Source organism: Catharus ustulatus, chromosome 7, assembly GCF_009819885.2.
Source record: "Catharus ustulatus isolate bCatUst1 chromosome 7, bCatUst1.pri.v2, whole genome shotgun sequence".
NCBI lineage: Eukaryota > Metazoa > Chordata > Aves > Passeriformes > Turdidae > Catharus > Catharus ustulatus.
The window spans coordinates 39,708,025-39,720,160 of NC_046227.1; the positions used below are offsets into that span (position 1 = coordinate 39,708,025).

Consider the following 12,136-nt stretch of genomic DNA (forward strand, 5'->3'; position numbering starts at 1 on the left):
ACTCCTTCCAGTAGGACAGTTGAAATGCTTTCATCTAGAACTTGATAAATGTATTGTGATGTTTGTATGCTAGGAAAGCTCAAAACACCTATTGACATTGGTGTTTCTTTGTACTGCTGTTAGTCCTCAGATAAATTCTTGGGGTTACAGCCATCCCTGTCTGCAGCGTTTCCTCATTCCCAAAATGTGCTGCTGGCAAGACTATTGATACTGAAATTCCAGGAGGGGTTTGCACATTGGACTTTTCCCCTCATCATCTATAAGTGGGAGGGTAATAAAGCAGAAGAGAAAGAAGTGGTTAGGCTGAACTGCAGGGAGGAGCCAAGAAAGTTAGCTCCTTGTGGGACAGAGTTTACAGCAGTTGTTCTGTCATCTCAAGCAGGGTGGGACTGTCTCGGTGTCTGAGTGCAGAAGGCAGAGGAAGTGCCTGGCAGCAGTAGGACTAAGAGGAGGAATGAGGATAGGGTACCTAATTTCTGCTTTGTTTCTCCTTATTTTTGTGCCTGACAAGTGCTACAACCACGTTTGGGCACGAGAGCTGGGCTGGTTGCTCTAAGTGGAGCGTGGGGAGGAGGTTCCCCATATGGAGAAGTGTGCTTGGCTTCCACTTACCAGCACAGGGTGGCCTGGGGGCATTGGGGGTTTAAATCCTGCCAGTCCATTGGGTTTGAATCCTGTGAGCTGAGTGGATATCACAGGTTGTTATGTGGATATCACAGGTGATGTTATGTGGATATCACAGTCTATGTTATGTGGATATCACAGGTGATGTTATGTGGATATCACAGGTGATGTTATGTGGATATCACAGGTGATGTTATGTGGATATCACAGGGGATGTTATGTGGATATCACAGGTTGTTATGTGGATATCACAGGTGATGTTATGTGGATATCACAGGGGATGTTATGTGGATATCACAGGTTGTTATGTGGATATCACAGGTGATGTCATGTGGATATCACAGGTTGTTATGTGGATATCACAGGTTGTTATGTGGATATCACAGGTGATGTTATGGGGATATCACAGGTTGTTATGTGGATATCACAGGCTATGTTATGTGGATATCACAGGTGATGTTATGTGGATATCACAGGGGATGTTATGTGGATATCACAGGTTGTTATGTGGATATCACAGGTTGTTATGTGGATATCACAGGTGATGTTATGTGGATATCACAGGTGATGTTATGTGGATATCACAGGTGATGTTATGTGGATATCACAGTCTATGTTATGTGGATATCACATGTTATGTTATGTGGATATCACAGGGGATGTTATGTGGATATCACAGGTGATGTTATGTGGATATCACAGGTGATGTTATGTGGATATCACAGGTTGTTATGTGGATGTCACAGGTGATGTTATGTGGATATCACAGGTGATGTTATGTGGGTATCACAGGTTGTTATGGGGATATCACAGGTGATGTTACGTGGGTATCACAGGTGATGTTATGTGGATATCACAGGTTGTTATGTGGATGTCACAGGTGATGTTATGTGGATATCACAGGTGATGTTATGTGGATATCACAGGTGATGTTATGTGGATATCACAGGTTGTTATGTGGATATCACAGGCTGTGTTATGTGGGTATCACAGGTGATGTTACGTGGATATCACAGGTTATGCTCGGCTGGAGAGGTGCCCTTGGACACTGGCTTGTGTTTTCTCGCCCAGAGTGGCCATGGGAGGCTCCAGGAGAGGCTCTGGATGTGTCCCTGCTGTGCTGGACCCTCTGGAACCCTTCCTTGGTGCTGTTCCTCACCACAGATCTGCCTTGCAGGGCAGCATCTCCAGCTTGGGGTGGTTCAAGCTTTAATCAGTTCCTTTGCAGCCAGTGCAGTTGTTCTGGCTGACATCCTGTGTGCCATTCACCACGCCCGGCCTCTCAAACCCAGAGACAGCCTGCTGGATGACCTGCTTACCAGGCTGCTAACTGGGCTGTTTTCTGGTTACATCCCCTTTTTCTCGTTAGCTGCCCACTTCCTGCATTGACACACCCTGAAACTGCCGGGGACAGAGCAGTGCAGCTTCAGAGGCTCAAAGTTCCCCAGCCAGAGCCCAGCCTTGTCCTGCTGCTGTCACCGTGGCCACCCCACAAGTGGTCCCATGAGAGGGATGGGAGCTGGTTCAGAGGGAGCTGAGGAGCTCTGGGTTACAGCCTGGATTAGAGTCTGGATTAGGCTGCAGCTCTTTGGAGAGGCAGGAGCAGGGCAGGACTCTTCTCAGCCCGGAGGGACATCAGCCTGCACCTCTCATCATCCCAGATTACCTGGGAGCTCTGGGGAGGCAGGAATTAGACAATGCCCTGTTCCCATGGCAGGTTATGCACACCATGAGGAGTTTGCTATTTTTAAGCCCTGCTGAGTGAGTCACTTTATTAGATGCGCTCGTTTGCGAAGGAATGCGAAGCGCCCGGATTCCATGGTAATGGCCTGGGGAGGCACACGGATTTACACACACAACAGATTGCCTTTCTCCTCCCAGCTTCCCGGGGTGTGCATCTCAGAGCCGTGTGTGATGGCAGCACAGCTCTGCACCCATCTGTGCCTCCACTTGTGTGCCATTCTCATCGTGCTTCTCTCCGACTCCTGGCTCTGAGCTCCCACCATTCCCCTTCTTCACTCCTTCATTCTTTCCCCCAGCTTTGGCCGTGGTTGCTCACATCCAGCCCTGTATCTTTGTAGTTAGAAACCACCTGAGTAGAGAAATTACCTTGGTTAGCTTTTTTCTTCTGCCTTCACTCAGGATCAGCACTGAATGCTCGGAAAATGGATTTTTTTTGTTCAGACTTGGTTGTTTATTAAATCTTACCTAAAGAACAGAGAGTTCTGCAATATTTCCAACTAATAAATTTTAAAAAAGTTAAATGGAGCTGTATCTTGCTAATTACAAGGTCTATTAAAGCCTAATTGTCAAATTAAAAACTAACATCTATATTATTTATACTTTTGACCCAATAACCAAACACGTGTGACCAGCACTGTGAGATTTTCTATCCAACCAAAAACTACTGAAAATCATGAAGATGAAGGAACAAGAAGGAAGAGGCAACACCCAAGAATGTCCATACTTATTGCTGTATTTTAAACCCCCAAATCCCAAACCTTCCACCATGTGAAATCACACACTTCTATTTAACTACACACCCGTGATTTTAACTCCATCACTGAAATTTGGAAGCTTCTCCAAGACCTCAGGTCCCAAGCAGTGTTCTGCTGGGGGTCAGTGCCTGACAGCACAGAAAGTTCAAAACTCCCAGGCTTCAGGGTTCCCACAGAGATTGTGGCAGTTCCAGCCAGCTGTGCCTCAGGTGGGAGTGGGTTGCACAATCCCAGGAACACCCAGAGCACAGTCTGGCAGCTGGCTGGGCTGGGCATTCCGGGAAGGAGGGAAGGCAAGGCGCTGGCAGGAGCTGTGCCAGCCTCGTGGGGCTGTGGGTGGCACAGGTTTGTCATGTGCAGTTCAGGAGCATCTGCTGAGGAGGGGTGTTGAAATCCCTTCTTTAAAAACCGGGGTGTGAGCGGTGCCTTGTAGGGTTTTGGGTTTGAAGCGTGGGCTTGAAAGTGAAGCAGAGTAAGGAGTGCATGGATTGCTGAAGTGGACCCAGCAGGTGCAGGGTGTGATATCTGGGCAGGTACCTGGTGCAGGGTGTGATACCTGGGCAGGTACCTGGTGCAGGGTGTGATACTGGGCAGGCTCACCTGGTGCAGGGTGTGATACCTGGGCAGGTACCTGGTGCAGGGTGTGATACTGGGCAGGCTCACCTGGTGCAGGGTGTGATACCTGGGCAGGCTCACCTGGTGCAGGGTGTGATACCTGGGCAGGCTCTGGAAGGGCAGGGTGTGATAGCTGGGCAGGCTCACCTGGTGCAGGGTGTGATAGCTGGGCAGGCTCACCTGGACACCAGCCCTGCTCTGGCAGGACAGGGTGTGATACCTGGGCAGGCTCACCTGGTGCAGGGTGTGATACCTGGGCAGGCTCACCTGGAGCAGGGTGTGATACCTGGGCAGGCTCACCTGGACACTGAGCTGGCTCTGGAAGGACAGGGTGTGATACCTGGGCAGGCTCACCTGGTGCAGGGTGTGACACCTGGGCAGGCTCACCTGGACTCCAGCCCTGCTCTGGAGTGGGACACTCCTCTGGAAGTGGCTGTTGTAGTCCAGGTGAGGGTGGCTGAGCTGCTGGTTAAGGAATGCACCAAGGAGCTCCTGCTGTGACTAGGGTTTATGTTAACTTTTGGAAACTGAAAGCAGGAACTTGTGCTGATAAATCTTTTGTGTAGTTTCCATTTTGCTGTCCCCGCCCCTTTGTGTCCTTTCAAGTTTAAAGCCTATTTCTTCTTACCACGACTCCTTTAAAGCAGTTTGAGCTGATGTCCCTCTGAATCCATGGCAGTGCTCAGCTGGTGCTGGAGCTGTTCCCTGGGGTTGTTGAGCTCCTTGGACAGATGACTCCATGCAGAAGCTGCTCCTCCTGACGTGCCCCTGCTCTTCCCACGCCAGCCACGGGCTCCTGCTCCTGCCACAGCTTGTACTGGAGCTGTCAGGGACCTCAGCCCACCCTCCAGGTGAGGCCCTGGCTCCAAAGGTGCCATTTATGGCTTCTATTGGAATCAAGGGTAAGGCTTAACATGCAGATGTACTGTGTCAGATGGCACTGACAGCACTAAAACACTCTGAGCCGCTTTTAAAGGTGATTCAGAATATTTGTGTGATGGAAAGATGACATATTCCTGACTGTAGTGCTTCTCAGGCTGGTTGCTATTATAATTTCCATTAAAATAAAAATCCCATTTCTGTCACAAGCTGTTGATCTCAGGAAGGGAGGCAGGTTTCAGTACCTGCTCACAGAAGAGGAGGGGTTTGTGAGCGTGGGCTCTTCCCACATGGACTGCATTCCTTCTCCCTTCTGCACCGGGGTGTATCCTGCTCAGAGCTGGCAGCAGAGCCGTGGGACAGAGCTGGGGAAAATCCCACCAGTGTCTGTTCAAGCCTCTCCTTTCCCTGTGTTCAGGTCAAGTGTTCAGGTCATCCTCCTTCCCAGAGGAGACCTTGTGTGCCATTTCCTGCCTGCAGTGCCCTTCCTTTTGGGAAGAACAGGAGATGTGCCATGGCCTGGCAGAGCCTGGGGCAGCCTGGCACGGGCTGTGCCCACCTGCAATGCCCTGAGCTCACCCAGCCTCATCCAAACTCCAAATGCAGGCTCTGGGTTCCTGGGATGCAGCTGAGCTGCTCCAGGTGTAAAAGCAGTGCTTGGAATGCCTGGCTGCCTTTGTGCTGGACTGGCTTATGCTAAACCCTATTTTCCTCTCTCTCCTGAATAAGCTTCTCTCAGGGATGGTGAGCAAGACTGATGTGGCAATTTGAGCAGCGGTCTCCTGGGAGAGTTCCTTTGTGGGAGAAGTGCCTGTAATGGGCTCTGAGCTCTGAGGAGAGATAATGGAACACGCCCCTGGGGCCAGAAATCCTCCTGCACAGAGTCCCTCTGTGGCTGTTGGAGATGCTACCTGGTGACCAAAGTGGGGAAACTGTGCCCTGTGCCACATCCGATGTCACTTCAGCCCTGTGCCACATCTGCTGTCCCTTCAGCCCTGTGCCACATCTGATGTCACTTCACCCTGTGCTACATCTGCTGTCCTTCAGCCCTGTGCCACATCTGCTGTCCTTCAGCCCTGTGCCACATCTGCTGTCCCTTCAGCGTGGCTGGAGCAGCTGTATCTGCAGTGAGGCTGGGGTGGGGACAGGCTGGTGTAGGTGACAATCCCTGAGCCTCTCAGTCAGAGGTCTGTGTGCCCTGTGCTCGGTTCCATGGGAAGGAATGGTGTCACTCTGGCAGCTGTGTCCCTGGTGCCCAAAATGAGGTCTCAGGAGAGGTCCCAGCCAGGGCATGAGAAGCAGGATGAGTGCTGTCTGAGCAGGGATTGTGCTTCAGCCATCTCCCTTCCTCCTGAGCTCACACAGCATGGAAAGGGCACGCTTCCCTTTGTTTTCCTGCCAGCCAGCATCTCTGCAGACGTGTCACACAGCTCCTTGGAAGATGTTATTTGTTCATTTCCAGCTCCCTGGGTTGTGGTGTTCCACAGGCTCCTGGAGGGTTTCAGGCTCTCCTTTGCTGCTGCTGAGGGGTGAAACTGCTCTGGTTGTGCCACCAGCCTTCTTTGGGAGCAGAGCTGCCATCCCCTGTGTGGGGCTGAGTGTCCCCAGTGCTGGGGCAGCGCTGCTGGCACTGTCAGTGTGGCTGCAGACAGGACAGGAGCCATGCTGGCTGTCTGAGCTCCCCTGGGCAATGTTCCAGCTGCTCTTCCAGTTCCTGTGCCCTCCTGGCTCTCACCTTGTGCCACAGCTTTGTGGCTATCCATGTCTGCCTCTCTGTTCCCACAGAGGTGCTGCAGTGTTTGAGGCCAGACCTCCACAGTAACTTCACCCCCTTTGGTGGGCTTTGTCTGTCACCTTTCCTGTCACTCCTCTGTCACCTTTCCTGTCACCCCTCCCTGTCACAGCACCAAGGAAGGATGGAACTGATCTATTTTTGTGACTACACTAAGAAAGAAATGGAAAGTGTGGTACAAGAAAGGCAGTCATGGTGGGAGACTCCAAGAACATAAACGCCCCTATTTAGAAAAACTTGTGGGAAACTGCAAGTCTTGGCTTTCTGTACATGGTCCCTACACAGTTTGCACACACAGCAGCTCTGCATCAAACTCCTGCACCAGAAACTGTGGGGTGGATTTTCCCCACGCCGAGTGTGCTGCAGGCAAAGTGCTCAGGGAATGAGGTCAAGCTTTGCATTGGGAGGGACTTCAAAACTCATCTCATTCCGTGGGCAGGGACACCTTCCCAGGTGCTCCAAGCCCTGTCCAGCCTGGCCTTGGGCACTGCCAGGGATCCAGGGGCAGCCCCAGCTGCTCTGGTACCTGTGCCAGCCCTGCCCACCCTGCCAGGGAGGAATTCCCTCCTTTGAGGTGCCTGGGGCATGTTTCGGTGTACAGCATGTGCAGGTTCACCAGCAGTTCATGCAGTGCCCTGGCTGTGTGTTTGTGTCCCCTCCCAGCCCCAGGGGGGCTGCCAGGGCCCTTCCTGCCCAGCCTGGCATGGGAGCTGGCTCTCCTTGCTGCTCCAGGGCTGCTCCAGGCTGCTCCAGGGCTGCTGAGTGTGCTGGTGCTGGCACAGGCTGCACACTTGTGTGCCTCTGCTTTATGCTTTGCTGGTGCTAAAGCAGCTGTGTGGGCACTGCTGGGGAGGGTGTGGGCTGCCCAGGGTGCTGCTGGGGCCCCCAGATGGGATGGATGCTGTCCCTAACGTGGCTCCAGCCCCCCAGGCCGGGCAGCACAGAGTGGGCTGCGCCTGCTTAGCATTCAGGTCAGCCCCGTGCAAATTTGTCATTCAGGATCCGAACACTGGGCCTATTAAGAATTTGCTGACCCACATAGGGCTGGTTTCAAACCCTCTGGAGCTGGGTGGTGAAGTGCCACCCTGCTTCTGAGCCTCTCAGTGCTGTCCCTGTGTGTGCTGCTGCTCCTGCTGCCGGGCATCGCTGTGCCACCACCAGGGTAGGACAGAGCCGGATGGGCAGGGGCTGCTGGGCACGGACTGCTGCTGGGCACTGGGGCTGCAGCAGGGCTTGGATGGGAGCTCAGGGAGATGCTGGGAGCTGATCAGATGTGCTGTGGTGCTGGGGTAAAGGTTTGGTGGCCCTGTGGCTGGGGACAGGCTGTTCCTGCTGTCCCTTCGCCGTGGGGCTGGCAGTGCCTGTCACCTACTCAGGGTCACTGTGGCTGTGGGGATCTGCTCTGATCTAAATACTCTTCTCTCCTTTCTCTGCAAACACCAGAGCAGTCTGCCTCGCCTCTGTCTAGACTTTGTTTAGAAGTTATTAATATTGCAGTGAAAATCTCTAATTAAGACATTGCTACCCTAAATTTCAACTTGTCACAACATTGTCATTAGTTTCTTCACATGGTCTATGCTGTGTGTACCAGATCCTGACATGCTAAAACTGCCAATTAATTTTTATCTTCTTTTCTTCCAGTAAAAAATGGCATTTCAGAAGGCAGTGAAAGGAACTGCTCTCATTGGAGGAGGTGCCATAGCAACAGTTTTTGGCCTCTCTCAATTTTCTCAGTATAGAGACAAACACGTAAGTATTAATTACGATTTTTGATAAAATAGGAAACTTAAAATCTGTCAGAGCATATGTCAGGCTTGTGCAAATAGTTTTTAAAAATGACCTTTGGGGGCTTTACTTAGTTGCAGGAGTGGAAAGACCTGATTGAAGTAAAAGCAGTGTCTGGACAGTGTTTTCAGGCTTGGAAGCTGGAAGTGAAACCACCAGCACTACCTTAGAACATCCCAGCTTCAGTGCAGCTCCTGCTGGGTTCCTGGGGGCAGGATCTGTGCCTGTGGGGCTGGGCTGGCTGTGCTATTCAGCTGCCTTCTCATCACTGCACCATGCAGTGTCCTCCTCCAAGACTCCAATCCAACCATTCCCCAACGCTGCCAAGGCCACCATGACCTGTGTCCCCAAGTGCCACATCCACAACTCTCCTTAGCTCCCTTTTCTGGCTGTTTCTGTGGGGAGGAGGAGCAGCTGGGAATGAGATGAGTCAGGCTGGGGAGTGGATAAGGCAGGATTCTTATGGCTTCAGATACTGCTGCAGAAAATAGACCCCAGCATCTGAAGTGAGCTCCCCATCGGGCTGCCTGCCTTGCTGCAAGCTGGGAATGCTCTCTCCAGTCTTTATCCCAGGGTTTTGCAGCCTGGCTTCATTACTGTCAGAAATGACAGCTTTTAGGACTGTTAAATAAGAGGAGTTGGAAGGGAAAAGTCACCTGGAGAGCTCACTTGTTGCATGTTGCCTGCAGTTTTCCAGAATTTAGGGAATTCCCGTTGTTCTGCAGGGGATGGCCACTGTGAACTTCAGAGACAGATGAAACCCAGGGTTTTACAGAGTGTGATCATGTGTCCAAATGACAGAACCACTGTGCTTTTATCCCAGCTGATTTTTCTGTGCTGGCATTTTGGGTCACATTTGTGCAGCTGGAATTGAATCACTGCATCCCAGAGCAGTGTGGAGTGGAAGGAGCCTTGAAGCTGGTATCATTCCAGCCCCCCCATCCCTGGAAGTGTCCCAGGACAGGGCTTGGAGCAGCCTGGGATCATGGAGAGTGTCCCTGCCCATGGAGGATGAGCTCCAAGGTCCCTCCCAACCCACCTAAGGTGGCTTTTCCTTCCCTGTCCCCTCGTGATCACTAAGGTTTGGAGTTTAAGATTCTGCTGCCCTTTCCCCATCCTGCTCTTCCTGGGGTGTGGGTGCACTCACTGTTGGTCAGCAGAAACTGCTCAGGAAGGTGAATCCCACAGTGTGATAATATGATAATGCATCAGACTCTACTTTGGGGACTTTTAATTACTGTATTTTTTTGTTTAAATGAATAAGGATGATGAATTTGACTCTGCAAACCTACCTGGAGATTTACAGTAGCAAATTAACGAGAGCACTGGCTTATGGATTACTAGATCACTTTATAACTTGATGATTAAATTCAAACTGCCAAACTAAATTCCTCTCACTAAGAGCATAATCAAAACCATTCAGGGAACTCTTGCCTGAGAAATTGTAGATATAAACAGCAATTGCTTATTTCAGTAAACACACTTGTTCACTGCCAAACTAATCACGTTACTGCAGATGGAATCCCTGTGTGCAGCTTTTCTTCACTCCCCCATTTAATTGACAGCAAGATGCATCATATCTATATCAATTCCTGCTACTAATCACTCTGCTCATATTCCAGGGCTAATCTCCACACTCTGGCTATAGCAGGGGCTGGATGCTGGGGACTCTGCTCTGGGCTCTGCTAGGAGCCATTTGTTGTAAATAATGGCTTTCAAACCAATCCAAAACAGGGAGTCAAACCCACCTGATGCCAGCGTTTCTTGAACTCCAAATCTGTCTTTTCTGGTGTTCTGTTCTTTCCCTGAAGTTAAGTAGTAATGCTTGGAAATGTCTCTGGAAATGCAGTGCAAAGTGAATTTGGAGGTGGGGATTTTTCCTTCTCTGGAGCTCGTGGATTTGGGCACGTGTGGCTGAGCCAAAGCACGTGCAGGACAGGGTGTTTCAGTGTCCCAATTCCCTGCTTGTCACTGCTGTCTGGGAGTGGCAGGGTGCCCTTTCAACCCAAACTATTCTGGGATTCTGATATATATTTTTATTGTACTTTGGGGATGTAAAAGTTTTATAGCAGTGCTGGAGCTGAGATGGCCAGTGAGAGAGCAGGGCAGGAGGACGTGGGGATGGAGAGAATTGCACAGCAATGTGGGAGCTGGATTTCTTTAAAGCACCAAAAATTTGTCCCTCCTGTGGTGATCTGTGCCAGCAGCCACACTGGTGTTAATGTGTCAGCAGAGGGGCTCATCAGGATTCACCTCTGCCTGCAGCTCTGTGGCTTTGGGAGGTGTGCTTGAGGGCTGGGTGTGTTTCAGGGCTGTGTTTCAGGGCTGTGTGTGTTTCAGGGCTGTATTTCAGGGCTGTGTTTCAGGGCTGTATTTCAGGGCTGTGTGTGTTTCAGGGCTGTGTTTCAGGGCTGTGTTTCAGGGCTGTATTTCAGGGCTGTGTGTGTTTCAGGGCTGTGTTTCAGGGCTGTGTTTCAGGGCTGTATTTCAGGGCTGTGTTTCAGGGCTGTGTTTCAGGGCTGTATTTCAGGGCTGTGTGTGTTTCAGGGCTGTGTTTCAGGGCTGTATTTCAGGGCTGTGTGTGTTTCAGGGCTGTGTTTCAGGGCTGTATTTCAGGGCTGTGTTTCAGGGCTGTGTTTCAGGGCTGTGTTTCAGGGCTGTGTTTCAGGGCTGTGTTTCAGGGCTGTATTTCAGGGCTGTGTTTCAGGGCTGTGTTTCAGGGCTGTATTTCAGGGCTGTGTTTCAGGGCTGTATTTCAGGGCTGTGTTTCAGGGCTGTGTTTCAGAGCTGTGTGTGTGTTTCAGGGCTGTGTTTCAGGGCTGTGTGTGTTTCAAGGCTGTGTTTCAGGGCTGTATTTCAGGGCTGTATTTCAGGGCTGTGTTTCAGGGCTGTATTTCAGGGCTGTATTTCAGGGCTGTGTTTCAGGGCTGTGTTTCAGGGCTGTGTGTGTTTCAGGGCTGTGTTTCAGGGCTGTGTTTCAGGGCTGTGTTTCAGGACTGTGTTTCAGGGCTGTGTTTCAGGGCTGTGTGTGTTTCAGGGCTGTGTGTGTTTCAGGGCTGTGTTTCAGGGCTGTGTTTCAGGGCTGTGTTTCAGGGCTGTGTTTCAGGGCTGTGTTTCAGGGCTGTGTTTCAGGGCTGTATTTCAGGGCTGTGTTTCAGGGCTGTGTTTCAGGGCTGTGTTTCAGGGCTGTGTTTCAGGGCTGTGTTTCAGGGCTATGTTTCAGGGCTGGAATGGTTTGGGTTGGAAGGGACCTTAATGTTCATCCCATTCCACCTCCCACTGTCCCAGGGTGTTCCAGCCTGGCCTTGGACATTCCAGGTATCCAGGGGCAGCCACAGCTGCTCTGGCAATTCCAGCCCAGCCAGGAATTCCCAATTCCCACTATCCCAATCCCCATCCCTGCCCTCTGGCAGTGCAGCCATTCCCTGTGTCCTGTCCCTCCATCCCTGTCCCCAGCCCCTCTCCAGCTCTCCTGGAGCCCCTGCAGGTCCTGGAAAGGGCTCTGAGCTTTCTCCAGGGGACCATTCCCAGCTCTCCCAGCCCTGGAGCAGCTCCAGGACCAGTTCAGATCCCCAGGATGAAGTGCAGGGCTGTGTCTCCAGCCCAGGGATTGAACTGTACCACGGTGCAGTGGCAGTGGTTGCTGCTGTCCAGAGGGATTTTCCTGAGCTCCTCGTGTTACAGTCACAGCCCTGATTGCAGGATGAACCTGGTCATTAATTATCTTTGCAGTATGCACTTCCTTGAGTCATGGCTGCTCGTTACTAGATTTTATTTTCAGTTCTGTAGTGGAGAGAGGGACACAGAACTAATGCATTTAAATCATGATACTGCTGAGGAAGGAGCAAATAATTCTGAACAAAAATATTTAGGCTGCATGCACCATATAATCTGAACTGAGGCTTTTTGTGCTTGGCTGGAAAGGAGTTTCTGTGGTTTGTCA

The 12,136-nt window shown here is 51.2% G+C and overlaps 1 protein-coding gene across 2 annotated transcripts in view; it reads left to right on the forward strand.

The window, feature by feature from the left end:
• The window catches only part of GPD2 (glycerol-3-phosphate dehydrogenase 2), a 56,060-nt gene that overhangs the window by 3,756 nt on the left and 40,168 nt on the right, over positions 1–12,136 (forward strand). The window contains exons 1-2 of one of the 2 annotated variants that reach the window (XM_033064747.1): positions 7,463–7,570; positions 8,050–8,157. In XM_033064747.1, coding sequence (XP_032920638.1) covers positions 8,056–8,157 — 102 coding nt within the window. In that variant the 5' untranslated portion in view covers positions 7,463–7,570; positions 8,050–8,055. Of the gene's footprint in view, positions 1–7,462; positions 7,571–8,049; positions 8,158–12,136 lie in introns of those variants that run through there. The other variant, XM_033064746.2, reaches the window with a different exon arrangement.